Genomic DNA, 21,308 nt, shown 5'->3' on the forward strand with positions numbered 1-21,308 from the left:
ATAATAATGCTACTCAAGTAAAAGAAAAAGTACAGTGCAGTAAAATTACTCATATTAGTACCTTTTCCCCAAAAAAGTTACTGAAGTAAATGTTACCAGAACTACCAAACACTGTTTACTTAAAATATCAACATGTCTTCGATTTCTATGTTGTGTACGATTAAAATGTATCAAGATATTTTAGGTTTGCACTACTTCAATCGCACAATGAAACTTCACTTTTTTTTACATGCTGCAGATTCTTTTGACATCATTGGTTTGCGTAGATTTTAGTTTTTCCTTGAACGTTGATGTGGTTGCTATTAAAAAATAAATGATTATGAATCCTCTGTGATGACAAGATTAAGTTTGCACAAAATAAAAAAAAAACCTAAGCCTGTCTGAAAAATCTTATTCAGCTAAATGTATGAGGTGAACTGTAAATAAAATGCCAATTTTTTCTTAGCAGACTTACTTAAAGCTGCGGCTTGTAACTTTGATTCAAATCTTTTCTTTTTATTCATATTTGCTGAAACTGTCACAGAAAAGCATGAGACAGATAATCTGTGTGAGGATTGAATTCCTCCACCTCCTCCCAGAGCCGCTGTCGTCGTCTGAAGTAATGACAAATAGTCTGTGCATTATCAGCCTCGTACCATGCTGTCACGACATGGTGATAGTTTTTACAAATATGTAAATAAAACATCTTTTTTACAAAAGTTACATAGTGCAGCTTTACACCAGCCTGTAAAACTTCACTATTTTAAAACATTTTTTATCAATTTGATGGCCTTTATTTCATAATATTTGAGCATTATCAAATGATGTCATGGACCAAATGTGCTACAGTAGCAAAGGAGTAAAATCTTCTAATGATAAAAATGTTGCATTTTTCTGCTTAGTTTCTTAAGACATAGCAATTTATTGACATCTATTTAATGTTGCAAAGAGAAAAAAAAATCTTAAAGAATTCGTCATGGAAAAAAGTAACAATCTGGTAAGACCTTGAACTGGATGTTTTCCCTGCTACACTATGAATCCTTCACATCGGAGGCAGTTTTGCTCTTTCTGCTTCAATACTTCACTTCACACAGAGTTCAGTGATGTCTGCACTTCACCTGATGTAAAGTCCAGACCTCACATCATTGAGGTCTGGACTTTAACTATGCCATTGCAACACCTTAAATCTCTTTGTTTTAAGTCAATTTGTTGAAGAATAGCTGCTGTTCGCCACTGTCCTGCTAACATACCAGTGTCTAACTCTGCTATTATCATCATCAGATTCATTTGTATTTTTTTGCTAACCTACATCGTGCTGCCATGTTTCCTTTTGACACCCACACCTTACTTCACTGCTGCAACACGTCTGAGATGATGCATAATTAGACGATCCAAAAACTTTTATTTCACTGCATATAGTTTCCATTGTAATTATTTTTTTTCAGTTAGCATGACTGCTGCTGCACTGATACCGTGGTAATCCTAGAAATCAGGAATCATGTCATCACAGCTACATGGGCTGTTTTTATAAATGGAAAAAAAAAGAAGAAAATGAAATTTTGTATCCAAGAACGTAGAACTACAAAGCATAGAATGTGCTAATAAACATTTTCACAGTCTCTCTGCTTTGGCACTTTGTCAGCTTTTTCTCAATCTTAGAGCCTAATGTTGTAATTTCTCCTTCTCAGGAAGGAGACAGGGTGTGTTCCAGAGAGTGACGTGGTCTGAAAGGTTTCATCGCAGAGGAAGAAAACAATTCTTCAAAAAGTTTGTAACTTTGATTAAAATCTTTTTTTTTGTTTCATATTTGCTGAAACTATCACAGAAAAGCATGAGACAGATAATCTGTGTGAAGATTGAATTCCTCCACCTCCTCCCAGACAGATTATAGTCCCCGAGACATAACTCCTTTCATTTTTGGTAATATGTCCATGAAACAAACATGGAACTGTTTGACTTCAACAATAAATGTTACATTTGGAGGAAACAGAGTGAAATCTGAAAACCTAAAGCATTTAGTCAAGTGAAATTATTTTGTATCATATCTGATTTTACCATCTCTCTGCGAATGTTCTTGACAAGAACGAAAACATTTTTCAATTTTGCTGTTGAATATTCAACTATTTTGAACAAATCTTTTATCTTTCTGTGGATCACAGTAAATATTATTGATCCCCTTAGAATAGGCCTGCATGGATTTAGGTATAAACATTCAATTGCAAATTGTTTTTGGCTGTCGTGATGAAAATGTTGATCCCATTGAGCCAACATTTCTCCCTCTTCTTAATTAATTAATTTTTTTACATAATCAGAATGTCCTCATTGCTCTACTGCAGCTTGGAAATAGATTGTATGTGGAACTTAAGGCAGCAGCAGCAGTAAAGTACTCACTTTTACAGCGTTGCCTTGCCAATTATACTTACTGATATTTATACAGCCACTTACATTTACACTCAAAAGAGTGAACTCCCTTTACATGTAAGGATTTTTAATTGAATTGGAATCAAATTGAATTTTTTTACTGCATATTAATGCTGTTGGTTTTTAGTAATATCTAATCTAAAATCTGATTTTAAAGTTGTTGCAGTTAGCCTGAGTCTGAAATTGGTGCAAATAGTTAATTGTTTATTTCTTTAGATTTCGGGACTTTGTTTTAAGAACAGAATATTTATAGGAGGGTGAAAGAAATTGCTGCACAGACATTTTTGGATGTGTTTTTACATGCTTAGATTACCAGGAAGTGAATCACTCAACCTTTAAACCCAAGAAGCCGTAAACCGTAATTTGACACTGCTGTCTTCCTCCCACTCTTCCCACTCATTCCTCCTCCTGTCTTGTCCCTCTCCCATCACATCTTCCTTAATCTGTCCAAGTGGTGATGACTTTAGATTGACTGTTTGCTTCTTTCCTCCCCCTCACTCTTTTGTATGTGTGGGTAAGAGGAATGACTGGTGAAAGATTGTGTAACTTGACTGCTCTCCAACCACTCCCCGTGTTTCACTCAAAGGTTTTCAGTATACAACAGGTTAATAATGGTCGCAACATTCCCATCGGTGTTTTACAAATTGACTCTCCAAAATGACAATTTTGAAGTGGTGAAACTCAGAAATCTTCAGTAATATTAATTATTTCATATTTTCTATTTCTAGATATTAATAGACAAACATAATCACATTTGTTGTTCTATGGATTTTGTTTAATGGAGAAAAAACTGAACAGAACTTTCTGGGATGCCATTCAGTCGCCTCAGTTTCTGACTGATCACAGTTGACAAGTTGAGTTTTTGTTTCTCTTCAGGGGACGTCTGATGTGACATGAGGTCAGGACAATCCAACATGCTGAATATTCCAGATTTTAGATCCCAGTGTCCTTCCAAGTGAACTAGATCGCTTAACATTTGTTACATGGCCGGAATATTTCTGAAAATTAAGAAGAACCATCCTGATGATCTCTGTGTCCTTAAGATTGTCGGAAGGTTTCACTTAGGCCAAAAATCAGCATGGAAATGTTGCTGGCTGAACTAAGCATGAACTTCCTGTAGCAACTCATTTAACCTGAAGGAGGCACGGTTGACCTGAGAGTCAACACCTGCAAATCTCTGAGAGGACAAGAATGACAACTCAAACCAGGGACGACAACAAACAAGTGTGGCAACGGTCACTGGACTGGCAACCCCAACGCACCAGCCATGCCATTCAGATCACCAATAGTACCCCACAATAACAAACAACAACTCCTCTGCCCCTGTCATTCTTTACAGATGACTGACACCCAGAGCAGTGGACAACATTGTTCCACAAACCAATATTCATCCTTTTATTTTTTTACTTATGGCTGAGTGTTTTCTATGTAAACATACGTTTAGTCAACTGAAACTTCATGAAGGCTCTGTGTTTTCCAGACGATTTCTGGATGTCAAAAAATATGCTCCTTTTCTTTGTTCAATGAAAATGGGGAACTTGAAACTTAAGCTACTTTGACATCTTGAAAACGTCAACATGTTTACAGTTTCAAGTTTGAGTCTAGTGACCCAGTTATTGTTCTGTTTATTTTGGCATTATATTCATATGCTAAATGCAGATTTAAAGGACTGGTTTGATATATGGTTAGTTAGAAATATGGTTGTGATTGAATATGTGGATGGGAGACAAAGAGAGGGAGAGAGAAAGAGAGAGAGACAGAGAGAGAGAGAGAGAGGGAGGTGGGGGAGGGGGATCTTCATTGGACAAATTGTCAGTAAAAGGAAATGAGACTAAATGGAGAGCAGCTCACTGAAGTTAGACATGGCTCACTGTCTACAGTGAGTCACATGGATGCCACAGACCTCTATCTTCTGTAAATCCGCGAGCTTCTCTGAAGACAAAAGTAAGCGAAACTTCTGGTTTCTGCTTCCTCAGGTGTGGCGTTTCTTGACCGTATGAGGAAGCCCGGATCCGGGCGCACCTGTGAGCTGACGTCACACTGAGAGTACCTGAGTCAGCTCTCGGAACTGCTCGCATTCAGAAGCTCAAACTCCTTACAGAGTACAGAGGAGACGCTGCGCACCGGAATACAAAGAAAGTTGTTTTTTTTTCCTACGAGAAGGATTTTATAAGAGGCTTACAACACAAATGGGGACCGCCTGGTTTGCGGTTTTGGGCGTTTTATTCGTCATTTTCCAGGTAGGAGTTTTTCCCGCTGTTTTGACTTTTATTTTAAATTCGACATGCTTTGCTGTTGGTTATATCTGTAGCTTTAGAGTGTTTGCTGTTCATTTACTTGTGTTTACTATCCAGTTCTTCAAAGAGTGCTTAAAAAGGCTTTTAGGTCAAAGCTTAATTTGGTTTTAGTTACGGCTTCTTGTCGGTGTTGTGTGCAGCTGTGAGGAGGTTCTTGGGGTGACTGCGAAGTTAAAGGTGAAAGTGTATGAAAACTCCTGACTTCCCAAGCACGCGGCTGCTCTAAAACCAATTGCTTAATGAATAATTGTCGTTGCGGTGTACAACGGTGAAGCAGTGCCTCGCCCTGTTTCCGTCGGTGACGTTGACTGCGGGCTGACCGCCATGTTGGATTGTTTTAGAAATTAAAAGTGAGGTCCAATCAGGGTCTTCTTCCACACGGCAGGTGACGTCACTGTAGACTTTCAAACAGTAGAAATTTGTTGCTTGGACTATTTTGTATAGAAATAATTACACAAAAACTCGAGACCTTCGTAAACCGTAAAAACATTTCAAACACGAGACTGGAAAAACGATAGCTAACTTAAAACGCGAACATTGGTAATTAAATTAACCGATGTTAATTTAATTATCATTGGTTTAAAAATAATAATCTGCTTTGTGTGACGAAAATAATTTGATACAAGTTGAAGTTCTTTTATTATCGAGATAAGAAGCTTTTATTGTAAACAGCTTTATAGTGCAAGTCATCCTGAGAGGCTGGCTGGATATAAATGTACTGTTTCGTTTTATAGACCTAAAACACATTAGGTGTTTCTATCACTGTTGTGAAAAATAAAATAATTATGGTAAGTCAGTCACCAGGTGTTGATAGTGAAGTTTACCTGAGTCTGTTTACTAACCCAAAACCAGTGGTATGGTTAGAAATATAACTTGTAAATGTAGCATTTACAGTTTAGAGTAAGATTGAATGTAAGACTTTCGTTCTGTTTAGTCTCACAACTGGATGAAATTGAAATGACGTAACATTGTTGATACCAGCTCGGTTTTTGATTTTGAAGCAGTTTTTGATGCTTTGCACCTTAAGCAAGAATATATACAAAGATCTAGTCAAAAAATGGTGAATTAAAAATTCTATCAGCAAATTTATTATTGCAATAAATATGATTAGAAATGTCATTTAAAATTTTAAGTCCATATTGCCCAACCTAGGAAACTGACTGGAACAAAAATCAATCATTTAATCTATTGACATTTTAGGTTATGTTTAAAAAAAAAAAAAAAAAAAAAAAAAACCTTTCATAGATCTCCGTAAGCAGTTTAGACTCCTAATAAGCGATTTTCCTAATAAGTGGGTTGCGATTCAAAGCAAGGTTGGATTTTTATGCATGTTATTTGCTTGTAATATAGATTCCCAAATTAAGTATCAGTATTTTATTTTTTTGAGGCAATGATTGCTGAAGACAAAACAGAAGCTCTTGCATGCTGAGAATGAAGGAATATTTTGAACCTATGTAATGCGCTGTGACATTAGCAGATATCATACATCTACAGCCTAGCAAGTCTATTAAGGTTGTTACTGTTTCTTCTGTAGAATATTTATTATACAGTTGTATAGTAGCTGTAACATTCCTGTAATGCATAGCGTCATCTATGCTTTTGGTCAACTAGCAATTGTTTTTTTGTTTTGTTTTTTTTGCTCTTTGTATAACAGACTTTTGCACATGTTGATGCAGTGTTTGATGCATGATACCTAAGTCACTTCAAGCCACATAGTAATATAATAAAGTGTTATAGCTGAAAGGAAAGAAGAAGAAAAAAGACAAACCTATCGATGGCCTCTTGTGAAAATGTAAAGGGTTAAAATGGATTAATCTACTGTGTGCCATGGATATGAGCTGTTGTTTTTTTTTTTTAAATGGCTGAAATCATCAGGAACTGGGTTGGCAGCTTTTCATCGCTGTGGCTAGTTTGTCACCTTTCTGTAACTTCTATGCTAACTGTATTTACCTTCCAAAAGGTAAAAAAGCTACTGACAACTTCCATCTCTGACTTTTAAAAGTTATGACCATTCCTCTTGATATTCCTGAGGCTTTAGAGATCATTCTGACAGCCTCTGAAACATGGGCTTAAAAACACAACTGTATCATTTGCTGATTGTGTGAACTTACTGGCTTTTTACTATTAATATCTTGAAATATGTTTTCACTCTCTTGTCCTAAAGCTCTTGCATTATTAAAATGAAGATGTTGACACATTGTCACTGTTAAGCACTTTCTGTTTGAGCAACATTTTGGATGTTTCTCTGCTTTCTCAAACTGTTCTAAAATAAAATCTGTTTAATCCTCCGTGTGTGTGTGTGTGTGTGTGTGTGTGTGTGTGTGTGTGTGTGTGTGTGTGTGTGTGTGTGTGTGTGTGTGTGTGTGTGTGTATTCTCCTGTTACACACCCATGATTGCAGGCCTGAATGACATGCTCATTGTTATCTTCCAGGCCGCAGCTGCAGAGGAGTCATCATGTGTACCTGGATTTGAGTCAGAGCTGTTAATATTCGAAACGACCAGAAAACACCTGAAGCAAGGCACACGATTGGGCAAAGGTACGGCGAGCCTTCCCTGATCAGAATATGTCAATGTCTCGTTTTTATTGCTGCTGTTGGTTTCAAATACTACTTGTGTTTTAGCTTAGAAGGGTGATTTTTGTGAAGTAGTTGTTCAGTTCTTGTGTTGTACTCATTTCTGCAGCTCAGATAATATTCAGTCAGGTCTCAACTTGTCCCTGAACTTGTTCTGCTTACTTTTCAAATGGCGTTGCACACACTGAACAAAAGCTGACACAAAGTAGGGTTAGGTTCTATGTTTGTCTTGTGTATATTCTATTGCTTATTTGTTGCAACATTTAGTTTAGCAATCACTTTGTTTGACCCGTTTAAACTGCTGTTACAGCAGAATCATTTCATGTTGGGCCCTAATTGTGATAATCCATGCACTTCTTCTACATTTCAGCTCCACTTACCAATGGGAACTTGTTTCACAGACTTTTCCATGACTTTTTCATTCCCAAAAAGACTGATAGAAAGTGGGTAACAAATTTTAAATGAGTTATATAGGGATACTTGTAGAACTATATGTATGTTGACTTGCAATCCTTGCTACAAGTCAATGACTTGATGCAATCTGCTGGGTTTCCTTGAATAGATGACTTATAAACTAGTTTGAATAATGAACCAAGCTTCATGTGCTGTTTGATAACTATGTATGTGTGATAAAATTAAATTGAATGCAGGTAAAGTGCCTTGAGACATTTGTAGTGAATTGGTGTATAAAAAATAAAGGGAATTGAATTGACTGAGTGTAGACTGGGTGAAGTCTGAATTTACAGGAAATGTAAGGTTGCGTTTTTGAAGAAAAAAAAACTCAGTTTTGATGGCAATATTTAAATTATTACTTACCACAAGACCTTGCATTTTACTCAAGTATTTCATATTTGCTTGTGAAGTAGCACTTGGGTATTGGTAGCATAACTCAGTTATTTCTGTATCTGAACCTTTGTGATTTTTGTTGATTTCCAGTTGGCTTCAGTGACTGCACAGGCCGTACCAGATTTCTTTTCACCACAGATGACAGCCGCTTTGTGGTCCAAACAGATGGAGTAGTAACGGTGAGTGACAGAGATATTTAGTCCATGTTTACATAAAGATCCTTACAGGTGCACAACTTACAAAATGTTATACATGCAAATGTTATACATTTGAACTGTACTGATGCAAAAGTATGGTCAGATGTACAGCTTCAGGGTAGTTTGGAAAAAGAAACAAAAAAATCAAAACACTAATATTGCATTTTTTCCCATCAAAACGTTCTTAAGCCATTTTGTTTCATTTGCTTGCTGAAGTATGCATACCTCTTGAACATTTTCTCATTTTTGTTGGTTGGAACCTCAAAACAAAGTATTTTAGGGAGCAAAGAAGAGCATAATTAGGAAGTGAATAGAAAGGCTGCATGGTTTCCAGCTCTGAACTGTGTGGTATGCTCTTGTATTAATACCCCTAAATTAAACCAAATCCAATCAACTTTCTCCAACTAATTTTTTTATATTTGTATTTTTGCAGTTGAAAATGCTTTAAGTGTAAATGGCACGTAGCTATTAAGTTTGTAAGACAAAATATTGAACATTTTTGCTTCACCCAAATGTTTCATTCTTACTTCTATGTAAATGCACAGTGAGTGTTGAATGTGTGGACTGGAAAATACAATAAAACTGAAGAATTAAGTATTTTGCTCATGGATTTCAAAATGACATTTGTAGACATGCTTTCAACACCGCCCACACGCTCTAGTGTTAGAATAATCCTGCCTCTTACACAGTGCATTCAGTGATGGCACAGACTACCTCCATCTTGAGCACTTTTTATAGACATTAAGATTTTCTCCATTGCCAACTTTGCTGTGCCAGTATTTCCTCTGAATTCAGATGCTCAGTGCTGCCCCCTGGGGACTACAACATCTAACAATCATTATTAAAATATAGTTCTCTAAACCTAACCCTAAGTTGGCCTTGCCAATAAGACATCTGGGTGAACACTCTCCAAAAAGGCCAGAAAAACCTTTAAATAAATAATATTGGACAGCTACAACATGTTGACAGCCATCTGAAATATTTATCGATTTAGTTTAGCAATATTTGGACACTTTTCCAGGATATATAAACTACCTGTTGAAAACATTTTGTGTGAAAATGCAACTCAGCCTTTACTCAAGTCATTTTGAACTTTTCTGAAAATAAGGTGATGGGATGCACGCATGGGTAGGTGTTGCTGAAATTACAATGTTAAGTACATTTTTAAAAGAAAGGGGAAAAAAACCCCACAATCCTTCTTGTGAGGCTGTTTGTCACAAATTCAATGAAACAATAGATTTAAGACCATCTTCCTGAAGTCCTATTTTTCAAACCCTCTTCTGACATTAAGCTGTGATAAAGTTACTTTGATCTTTCTACTCCAGGTAAAGAGACAAGTTGTCCTTCATGAGGGTCACCGGGACTTCTTCATCCACTCCTGGGACTCACAGGGTCAGAAGTTGACTGTACCCGCCATGGTGCTGTATGTTGGACATCATCATGGGAATAACCATCCAAATAGTGAGCAGCACCACAACATCCAGCTTCATGATCAGGTTGAGATGGACTCTGCCACTAAACAGGTAGGGAAGACATGGATGTGGTATATGATATGGTATGAAAATAATTTATTTATTCATTTTTGTTAAGCCTGCAGATTGACATGCTTTTTCAGATTGTCATCAAAATGTTTTTTGGATTTTATCTAAGAAAAAATCTTGTTGTTTGATTGATTTATAGAGGCAATAAAATTTAAAGCCACATACATCTCAGTGGCGACCGCAGGAGCTTTGGCACTGTCATCCCGTTATAATCAACGTTTTTGTGCCGTTCCAAGTGAGGTGAAGATTGTAGCGTGAATTTATCTTTTTATTCTTTTCTCCAACCTGTTTCCTCCCTAAAGGGTAGTCTAATCAGTTTCAGTCTTTCAGTCATGTAAGCAGATAGAGGACAAAGGAGAGGAAAACGCTGAATCCATAACAGCACCTTGATGTTTCTTGGCGAATAGTCAGGTTTTGAGGGTTGCACACATCATTGACGTTTAAAAAAATATATTTTTTTTTTGATAACTTCTGATCTTCAATGCCTCAAGACTCTGTTGAGTGACTGGAGTCTATATTTCAAGAGGAGTTTGCTCAGGTACATATCTATAAAAAAATAAAATGGTGGCTTTGATCGAAATGGAAGCCTTCCTGTTGGGTTTGGACCACGGTTCTAAGAGATGTTTTTTGCCCCTTAACGTTTATTTGAACATGCACTATGAACAAACTGGTCAAGTTTGAATCTGATTGATTGAAATTCCTAGGAGAAGTTTGATCAAATGCGGAGTCTGTTAACAACAAAAATGGCATCAAAGTCACAATCCAAGTGGATCAAATTTTATATCTCCATAATAAAGATTAATGAGCAGGGTGTTTTAGAAAGTTGCAGAGTGATGGTGTTGATCCGTTTGTTACAATGTTTTCGTGACAATGTTAAAATGCATAAATTTCATGCAGGGATACTAAGTCCACTAAGTCTGCTGAGTTTTTGTTTAAACTGAACCATAATAAAAACAGAGATTACAATAGACTGACACAGCGCTTCACTGCTAAATAGAAGTGAATACTTTTTGTGGACTGTACTTGTACAACCCTCACACTACCAAGGAGCTGTGTTGTGTTGAACAAATGCTTTTTAAAGCAGAGATGTTTTTTGTGAAACACTGCCACTTTGTGGCTATATTTAACATTTTCTCCTTCCATGCTTTTTTTTTTTTTGTACTGTCTTCCAGTCCCACATTTCTTTTCATGACTGGTTCATTTGAACTTCTGGCCCAGAGAAGATTTATATTAAGAGCTTCATAAGAAACTTTATTGTGTTAAATTTGAAGTCGGGATGCATTTGTATTTCTAATTATTTGTTTACTGATTAGAAAATATTTGTTTCCTTAGGATGCTCCTCAGGTTCCCATTCTGAATTTCCCAAGACCTAATCCAGGACTGAAGAGGAGGAAGAGAGACTGGGTTATCCCTCCTCTTAGTGCTACTGAGAATAGCAGAGGACCTTATCCCCTGTGGCTTGCTCAGGTAAGAGAAATTCAAATGAATGGATATTTCTGTGTAATTTTCTTTCCTCTTTCAGTTATACCTTGTATTTTAAGATGTATTCCTCTATTTTTGTGTGTGTTTTGTTTAATGGTATTTGAATATAACCTTGGTCTCTGTTGTCCAGATTCGCTCTGATGAAGATAAAGTGAAGAAGATCATTTACAGAATCACTGGTCCTGGAGCTGATCAGCCTCCTGTTAATCTTTTCACCATGGATAGAGACAATGGTAATCTGTATGTCACACAGGAACTGGACAGAGAGAAACAGGACAAGTACACGGTCAGTATTTTTTCTCGTACCTTTAGCCTGATGCTTTTCTATTCACTGTTAAAGATGAAATATAGAAGAAATTCAAGATAAAAACATTCTGAAACAAGTATCAAATATACAAAAAATACTCAAATAAAACTGGTAATCTCTGATTAAATATTCTGAGTATAGTTTATAATATGGGGAAAATGAAATATAGCTTTTCTTGGAACATAAAAAGAGACAGTGTTATTCTAATATATTGAAATTGTCATTTTTACAGCTTAAAGCCCATGCTGAGTCAGTTGGAGGTGGTGCAAATGCAGAGGACCCTATGGAAATTATAATCAATGTAATTGACCAGAATGACAACAAACCTGTTTTCAATCAATCTACCTATAATGGAGAAGTTCCAGAGGCCTCGAAAAAGGTAAAGTCCCAGGATTCAGATAACAAACATGCAAAAAGAAAATGATTCACTTTTTACAAGTAGCAAGTCTGCTAGGAACTTTTGGTAAGATTCTTTGAACAATTTTAACAAAAAATAAAAAGGGGCATATTAAGCAAAAATTTGGTTTTGTACTTTTGTTTCTAAAAACAGGCCAGACCATCATATAGCTGCTCAGTAAGGAGGAACACTTAAATCTTTTGACTGCATTACATTTTATGTGCAAAGGTTGCACATAAAAAAAAACTACCAGATTGTAATTATATTTATATGCATAAGGTAATACTCAGCTGATCTGTGTCTTTATTGTTGTGTTTGGACCAGCAATGAATTCCTATAAGACAAAATTGAATATCTGGGTTGATTTGAGACCATCAGAACCTCGAGGTTCTTCATTGCTGAGTGTTGCTGCAAACATCAGAGGAGAGTTGACCACAACTCCTGTGCGCTCACGTCCCGCCCACGATAGTGAGGAACAGATCATATAGTGGAAAAGCTCATTAACTGGGGTAGATCCCAACCGCACATTAACTGGTTAAAGTATGACTTGTCAGTGGACAGATCTGGCTCTTGGTTAATTATTTATTCAATTACATAAGTTAGTTTTCAAAATAACTCATGAATGTATATGTGTATGTTTTAATTATTTATTACATAACTGTTGGACTGCTTGACATGCACATTCCACTCTCTGGGAAAGATAAAGTATCTGCTTTGATTTTTTTTTTTTTACTTTAACCTTCTTACTGAGAAATTTAATTATAATAATAATAAAAAAATTAAATACCTTTTGCTTTCTTTTATTTTTACACATTTATTGATCGAATTTGACAGATTGGTAACAGAATATAATCCAATCCTTGACATCACATTTCAAATCAAAGCATCAATCTGAATGACAGCAGGTTGATGCTGTCATTCAGATTATGTCAATTTCTTTTTTTAAAAGAAATTGGCAACGGCTCACAGAAACCCTTATCTGCACACGAAGTCACAAACCCTCAAGATAAGATGGAGTATTTGAGCTCCGAATGCTACTGGCTTGGATGCCTGATGGCTCTGAATAATCCTCCCATTAATCCGGACTGAGAGAATCACGCTGCATCAATGGACAAATGGAACATTCTGCCCCGAAATATTACAGCTGCTTCTGAAAAGAAGTGAGGAAAAAAAAATCATGTTTTTGTCAGCATTTGTCAGCAACTGTCAATTTCTTTTTTAAAAAGAAAATACATATCAATACATATTTGACAGAAAATACATAATCTCCAATACATAGATCTGTATGTATGTCGTATGTCATACGTCATATGACATAAAATGATAGATGATCGTAAAATGAGCTCGCTGTCTGACAGCTTCTCTTACACATCATACAATCTAGAATTTATTAGATTATATAGGCCAATTAATTGAAAGGCATATTAATACAATACAATGGGCTGCACGGTGCCATAGTTGGTAGCGCTACATTGCAGCAAGAACGTTCTGCGTTGGATCCTGCATGGAGTTTGCATGTTCTCCCTGTGCCTTCAATCTCACATGCTCAATATCAGCTGGTTGTGTTTCCTGCAATAAAGCAATTTGAGCTTTGTCTCTTTGAAATTTAGAGAAGACTTTCCACCTTTTTACAAGACTATGTAAACCATAGTCCAGTAAAAACATAAACAAATTTGTTGTATTTCTTACTGATAGCAGAGTTTAGTGGGTTTCCCGCTCACCCTTGTAAACATATAACATATGAAAAATTCAACATCAAGAATAAATTATTTGTAGGCAGTGAGTTTCTTAGTAGATCTTGCCGAAGTCTTAATAGCTGCTGCTCTCACTGTTGTTCATCGTTTTCTCTTGATTAGGTTTTGAGGTGATTAAGGTTTTGGCCACAGATGCTGATCAGCCAAATACTGACAACTCTGATATCAGGTACCGTATAATGAGTCAGACTCCAGAGGAGCCCAGTCCCAACATGTTTAACATCAACCCAATAACTGGACTCATCATCCTCAACCAAGCTGGACTGGACCGAGAGGTGATAACAGTTTTGGCCCATTTGACTAAAATCAGAATTAGGCTTCAGTTGGCGTGTATTTTTCTAATGAAACGCACGGATTTGGAAAAATGATGTAGAGTTTCAAAAGCAGAAGTTATTGTCAAATTGCTGTTTCAGTCAAATCTCTTTGATGTTTGAAACTTCAAATTAAGATTAATGTGGTGTATTTACCCCCATGATTTACCTGAGTTGGTACAGTCCTTGTATTCTGAGACATGCAACTTCTCTCTATGGTTATCACAGATATAACACAACAATAAAGATAAATGGATATAGACTGAGTCTCCTCTGTTTATTAAGACAATACTATTAATTTCTCATAGTTCTAATGATACCGTTTTGATTGATTTAAAGAAATAAAAGTGCAGTGAGAGCTGCTGTGCTCTCCTCCCACCTCAGAAACATTTTCAGGTTGTCGATCTAACAGCAGCAGAGCAGAGAGGAAACCCACTCTGTTCCATTTGCACCTTGCAATAAAATCACTCAAACACAAAGCTGCCAGTAATCCTGCTCCGAATTACAGTAACAAATACATTTATACATATGCTATTGACATTTAATCATATGCATGCTTGAGTAATATAGAGAAAAAATAGTAAGTAAATGGGCAAAATGCTTGAGTAAAATGGTGATTTCTATTGGTTTAACTAAATCATGCTCTAACTGGATCATTTCACAATTCAGTCTTGTCAGGCATTTAAAAACAGATCATTCAATAATTCCCAAGAATAAAAAATCCCAAGAAACAAAAAGTTACAATATTATTCTTAAATATTGTGACTTATCATGATGATATTTATCTTATAATTAACTGAGGTTGACATGAAAAGACAAGTCTTTTTTTTAAGTATGTCAACAGCAGTCTTTATAAGTTAGTTCTTCATTTGAATTATTAATTATTAGTTGGGCAATAGTATTGTCCATCATTTCCACACCTCTCCTGCAGTGTCCTGTATCAGATTCTATGTTCTCTGCTTTAAGCAGAGACGTTTCTCAGAATGAGCTGTTTGTTGGAACCTAAATACTTTCTATGCTAAGTTTTTCTTAAAAGCTCTGCAAGTGATAAGAGGATTGAAATAGTGTTGAGTATTTTAGGAAGCTGATTTTCTACACTTCAGTGACAATGAACTAAAAGTATCTTGTTTAACATTTCATTTCATTCAACAGAAAAATTCTCTGTACACACTGGATGTTCAGGTAGCTGACTTGAAAGGAGAAGGTTTGACTGGATTTACCAAAGTGTTTATCAAAGTGATGGACAGCAACGATCACGCTCCAGTCTTTACGGAGGCCTCTGTGAGTAAAACTGCTTTTTTTAAAATTTATTGCTGATTTTGTCGCCTAGTAATTACTCGCAAATATTATATTCAAATCTATTGATCACATTGATTTGTGCAGCACATGGTCAGTAAACAGTAGATCACTCTCACTGCTATTAGTGAGTCCTTAAAGTACATATGACATAAAATGATAAATGATGGTAAAATGAGCTCGCTGTCTGACAACTTGTCTTACACATCTTCTGTCTCCTCTCAGTACACGGCCACAGTTGAAGAGAATAAAGTAGACGCTCTAGTTGTTAAGATGTTGGTGACGGACGGTGATGAGCCTCAAAGCCCAGCCTGGAATGCAAAGTTCAAGATCATTGATGGAAATAAAGAAAATCTGTTTACTGTGGAAACAGGAACAAACAAACAAGAAGGAATCATCACTACTGCTAAGGTAAGAGGAACAGGAACAGAACCTGTTGGACATTTGGTCCAACAGGTTCTGACTGTTGGACCAAATGTAGTTTTTTCAAAGTATTTTGTTTTTAAGCAAAATTCAGTGACCCTGAAGTTCAGCCTGAGCTGTTCATGCCTGAGTTAATACTGAACCTTTCTTCCTCTAAACCATGTGGTTTTAGGGTCTGGACTTTGAGAGAGTCAGTAAGCACACTCTGCTGGTCACCGTGGTGAATGAGGAGCCTTTCGCTGTTTCATTGATCACTTCCACTGCTACAGTGGTGGTGACTGTGGAGGATGTCAATGAACCTCCCATCTTTGCTCCAAAAGAGGAACGGGTTTCTAAACCTGAGGATCTTGCTGTGAACAGCACTGTGGTGCGGTACACAGCTTCTGATCCAGACATTGGACGCAAACAGAAAGTCACGTAGGAACCTGAAAATCCTCCAACATGAAGAGTCACAGCATGCATATTTTACATTTATGTTGTAGATAAGTAATTTCTTTTCTTGATCACACAGCTTGCAAAGTCCTGCTTTGTGTTATTTACATTCATTTTTGTGCTTGATGTTCAGGTATAAAATGCTCAAAGACCCAGCTGGCTGGCTTCACGTTGAGAGGGACACTGGTGTGATAAAAGTGAGAAAAGACATGGACAGAGAATCTCCATTTGTCAAAGAGGAGAAATACACAGTCCTGATTGGTGCATATGATGATGGTAGGTGTGAGAATTAACTGTCTTAATGGTTTTGGAGGAATTCTTCATAAATAACTGCAAGTTAAAAGGAATTTAATTTAATGGTTTGAGCCCAAACTGTCAAGCTTTCCTTGAAAAGAGCTCTTTAGAGTATTATCTGTAGCAGTTCTGAATTTCTCAAACTTTTCTTTTGAGATTTTTTACACTTTCCTTCAGCGATCATTGAAAGTGTCAATAACTACCTATAATAACTTTTTATCATGTCTCCAGATCAGATCCCAGCTACAGGAACTGGAACTCTGATCATTACACTTGAGGACGTCAACGACAACGGCCCCGTCATTGAGGATCGTTTAATTAATGTACGTACCCTCCAACCAAACCAGGTCCAGATAATTTACATGTTGCACCTAGGCCTGTCGCGATAAACGATAAGTCAATAAATCGAACGATAAGTTAAAACTATCGACCTCATTTCAATTATCGTCTATATCGTTTCTTCCTGCCTTTTTCTCTTACTGTTGATGACACTGAATGAAAAAAGGCTCCACTCCGGTGCTCTCCACTGACCCTTATTTCCTTAGTGTAATGCCCAGCGCGTGCTGCACAATCTTATGTCGCCGATTGTCGGCCCATTATCAAAACCTGAGACACATTAGCGACAGAAATCCTCGCTATAACAGTTCGGTTGAAACCGTGTTGTGTCCAACAATGGACACAATAACAAGTCCAATTCACTAATTTTGAAACAGCATTAATCAATTCTTTACTACAATCTACCTGCAATGCATGTGGCGAGTGTCAGTCTGACTGAATGAAAATCATTAGAACCTATTTATGTCACGTTAACGAAGAACAGCTGAAAAGTTACCGGGTATCTGGTAGAAATTTCGCGCCAACTCCTCCCCTAGTTATTTATATTTTCTTTGCACGAGCTGTTGAATAAACATTCATGTTGTTTCCGATGCCTACTGGACTTCGGGTTGCACCGTGTCAGCTGTTCGGGATTCCCTCCATGACAGAATCCGCGCTTTCTGATTGGCTACCGGTCACATTCAACAAGTTGCGTCACTCTCCCAGTCTGGATGAATCCTTGATTTAGATAGGGGCGGCTACGACGATTTACCGTAACACACAAGGGACAATCTTAGAACGAATGACGTTCTAAGATTGTCGTTCGGGGTAAAAAATCCAGTAGTTTGAACTATTGCATCAGGAAGTCGGATTCTTCTCTATTTAAATCTAATGATTACTGAAGGCCAATAAACTATACAGACTTCATAATCTGCACTCTTTTGGTTGAATGCAGTATTTATTTCCACTTTGGCTTTATGTTGTTATTCAAGTACATTTATTGTTAATGGAGACTAAGAATCAATTTTATTTTGGTTTTGGTTGTTTTATTTATTTTGTGTATCAGTCCCAGTGTTAAGTGTCTTTTGAAAGTAAAGTGTTTCTATCTTTGGCAGGAAATCGCATGTATTATTACGTAATTTCCATTAAATCAATGTAAAAAGGTCTTCAAACAATATTATCGTTTATCGCAATAATTTTTGAGACAATATATCGCCCAGCAAAATCTGTTATCGTGACAGGCCTAGTTGTACCTATCTTTTCAGGAACTTTAGAGTTGTAGTTTGACTTATTTGTAAATTGTTAAATAGAAAATTACAAATATACTGCAGCATAATCCCATCAGTGTTTTAAATTCATTTTGTTTCCATAGATGTGTAACAAGAAGACAGTTCCTCAGCTGCTGACTGTAACAGATGAAGATGGACCAGGCTTTACTTTTCCATACAGCGTTGTCTTACAGGACACTGCTAAGGCCAACTGGACCGCGAGGATGAACGACAACAGTATGTAAACTTAATGACGTAACAATTGTATCACAATATTTTGTTGCTGTTTCTGTAATGACGGTGATGTAAATGATTGCAAAGGCCTGTTGAATTTTCTGTTTGTCTGGGAGACAGCTGACCCACCCAAAGTTACTACTGCAAATAAAACCTGCCTATAGTAACATAGATTTATTGCTTAAAAATCAGCTGAATAAAACAAATCTAAATGTTTGTGGTGGGAATGGAATAGGGCTTGAAGAAAAGAAACTTGTATTGACAAAGTAATTTTAAGTGTGTTTATTGTATATTTTTCTTTTTCAGAAACTGCTATTATTTTGACTTTGACACGTGAGCTGGAGAGTGGAACTTACACGGTGGGTATGGTGGTTTCAGACAACCAGCTCAAGAGTCTACTCAACACAATCAAAGTTGAACTGTGTGACTGCAGTGGAGAAGAAGTGAGCTGCAAAGACAAAGTTATTGCTGGCTCCAGCATGCCGGTCATCCTGGGAATACTCGGTGGCGTCCTCCTGCTACTCAGTGAGTTTAGGAATTTACCACGTTTCTTGATGAATATGAGTTCTGTCAGTGAAAGTTGGTCTGAAGAAAAATTGTTAATGGTTTTGATCTATCTGATCTCTTAATGAAAAAGTTCAACTATGGATTAACTAAAATAATAATTTCCTGAATTTGCTACTTGAAGAGAGTCGTGTCAGATATTTTCACTCTGAAGGTGACCTGAGCTGCTTTTGTCTGGAATAGTTTCTCTGTCGAATGCTGGCCACCCAGCAGTCTTGACTGGAGTAGATTGTATTATGTCACATGTGCAGACTTGATGAGATCACCCAGGACATATTTTGGCAGCACTCCATAGTGGTTGTCACCTTCCAGCTTCATGGGATTATTTTGCTCTTGAAATGAGAAATCATGTCAGTTTTATGCTCTTTCAGTGCTGGTCCTGCTGCTGCTACTGTTGGCAAATAAAAACAAGCCAAAGAAGGAACAACCTTTGCTCCTAGACAACGACATCAGAGATGACATCTTTTTCTATGATGAGGAGGGAGGCGGAGAGGAGGACCAGGTAAATGCTGCTTATATAATTGATATTTATAGTCTGGAACATTGTTTACATGTAATATTTTTTACATGGGGCTGATGGGCTATAACTATTCATGAGAATGTATTTAAATCTTAATTTACTCTCAACAAGCTCTTCTAGTGGTTTAATCCAGTGACTATTTTTATGTCTTGTAATCTAAAAGGAAGCTTTATTTTGCGTTTTTCTCCATTAGGACTACTTTGATCTGGGTGTTCTCCACCGTGGTTTGGACAACCGTCCCCACGTGGTCAGGGATGAAGTGGTTCCAGTTTTTCAGTCACGGCCTTTTGTGTACAAACTCGGCCCGCTAACCCAGAAGATATTGGTGGCTTCATTGATGATGTGAGTTCAAAACACCACTAAAGAACTTACTTCTGTTGAAAAATAACCCTGAAAGCATTATAACATATTCTACTCTACGACACAGAACCTGAAGGCGGCAGATAACGACCCGACTGCTCCCCCCTACGACTCCCTGCTGGTGTTTGATTATGAAGGAGGCGGTTCTGAAGCTGGAAGCATTTCATCTCTGAACTCGTCAAGCGATGGAGACCAGGACTATGACTGCCTCAGCGACTGGGGCCCTCGCTTCAAGAAACTGGCAGACATGTATGGAGGAGGAGATGATGATGACATGATGTAAATGGAGCAGTACTGAGGAAAAGTAGCCTCATGAGTTTAAGTGTGCTGAAGTGAAGACATCAGTGAGATGTTGTTTTGTGAATTTTAGTTCAGCCAATTTGGCATTTGAGCAACTGCAGAGTTTGGCTTTATGAGTTTTCCCCATTAGAGAAGTCTTTCTGAGCCTTTTATTTTGTTTTGTTTTAGGCTGGCCAAAAATGTTTTATTTGTAGCTTACTGAAATAGTGGTCTCATACACTGAAAGATTTGCAGTATCACTGGTTTAAAAAAAAAAAAAAACTAGTGTGGAGCTGGTAAAATAAAGTACTTTTTTTTAATCTCTTTTGCATTCTGTGTTTATAGTTTTGTTTAAATGATGGATTAGAAACATTTCAGAAATATGAAATCCTGGTAGCCAGCCAAAGGCGAGTCAACCTGTGGACTACATCTGAGTTGATAATATATGCTTCTTGTACTGCTTTACTAAATCTTGATGCAATAATTTCTGATGTATGGTAAAAGGTTAAATGTCATGTTTCACTTTTTATATATATATATAAAGTTATACATTTTAGATTTGTATGGCGTTTGTTTTTTTTCCAGAATAGTAATTACTTTATTAACAGTGGAACGTTTGGGAACACAGCTTTTATTTTAACAATGTTCATTAAAAATCCGTGTAGAACGACTTTTTCTGAAGTCAAAGCCGCATGACTTTAATGACAGCAAGTTGAGAACTGTGGAAAGTTCCCAAGAAATTACCGGAAAACTGCATTACAGCTGTGGCTTCGACATCAGGATGTGAGTCTATGCATCAATACTGTATGCAAAGTGCTTTGTGTAAGCTTGTGCAGGCTTGTGTGTAAAATATGGCGGCACACAATTTTTGTACGCATGCACATTTTATGCACAAGGCCCCTGGTCCTTCCAGAACTAAACATGGAGAATCATTCAGTTTTTCTGCTCTCTCTAATCTGCAGAAAACAGCAAAGCTGCTGAAAAGTTGAGTTTCTTTAAATTGAGGCTAAAAACCCACTTGCTTAGTGTCGCCTTTCACTGTTCTATCAGTCAGGTGTGGAACTGAAACAGACCAACTTTCCCTTATTGTACCACTGCAGTGTAAACTCCCTTCAATGTTTTCATCATAGCACTGTGAATCATGTTTCTGAAATGGGATAAACTTGTCTTGGGGAAAGTTACTAATGGTATTCTGATGAGCTCGGATGGATTTGTGT

At 37.0% G+C, this 21,308-nt stretch overlaps 1 protein-coding gene across 1 annotated transcript; it reads left to right on the plus strand.

Annotated features, from left to right (window-relative positions):
* Positions 1-4,238: 4,238 nt before the first annotated feature.
* On the plus strand, positions 4,239-20,647 carry LOC129356873 (B-cadherin-like). Its single transcript, XM_055026412.1, is given in 19 exon segments — positions 4,239-4,640; positions 7,130-7,235; positions 8,208-8,296; positions 9,640-9,837; positions 11,188-11,322; positions 11,468-11,623; positions 11,877-12,022; positions 13,896-14,070; positions 15,259-15,387; positions 15,628-15,813; positions 15,998-16,242; positions 16,391-16,533; positions 16,783-16,874; positions 18,239-18,371; positions 18,675-18,893; positions 19,304-19,434; positions 19,646-19,748; positions 19,751-19,794; positions 19,880-20,647. Coding segments are annotated over 19 exon segments (2,697 nt in total). The 5' UTR covers positions 4,239-4,589; the 3' UTR covers positions 20,096-20,647.
* The last annotated feature ends 661 nt before the right edge of the window (positions 20,648-21,308 follow it).

This window comes from Poeciliopsis prolifica, unplaced genomic scaffold, assembly GCF_027474105.1.
Source record: "Poeciliopsis prolifica strain line A6 unplaced genomic scaffold, Auburn_PproV2 SCAFFOLD203, whole genome shotgun sequence".
NCBI lineage: Eukaryota > Metazoa > Chordata > Actinopteri > Cyprinodontiformes > Poeciliidae > Poeciliopsis > Poeciliopsis prolifica.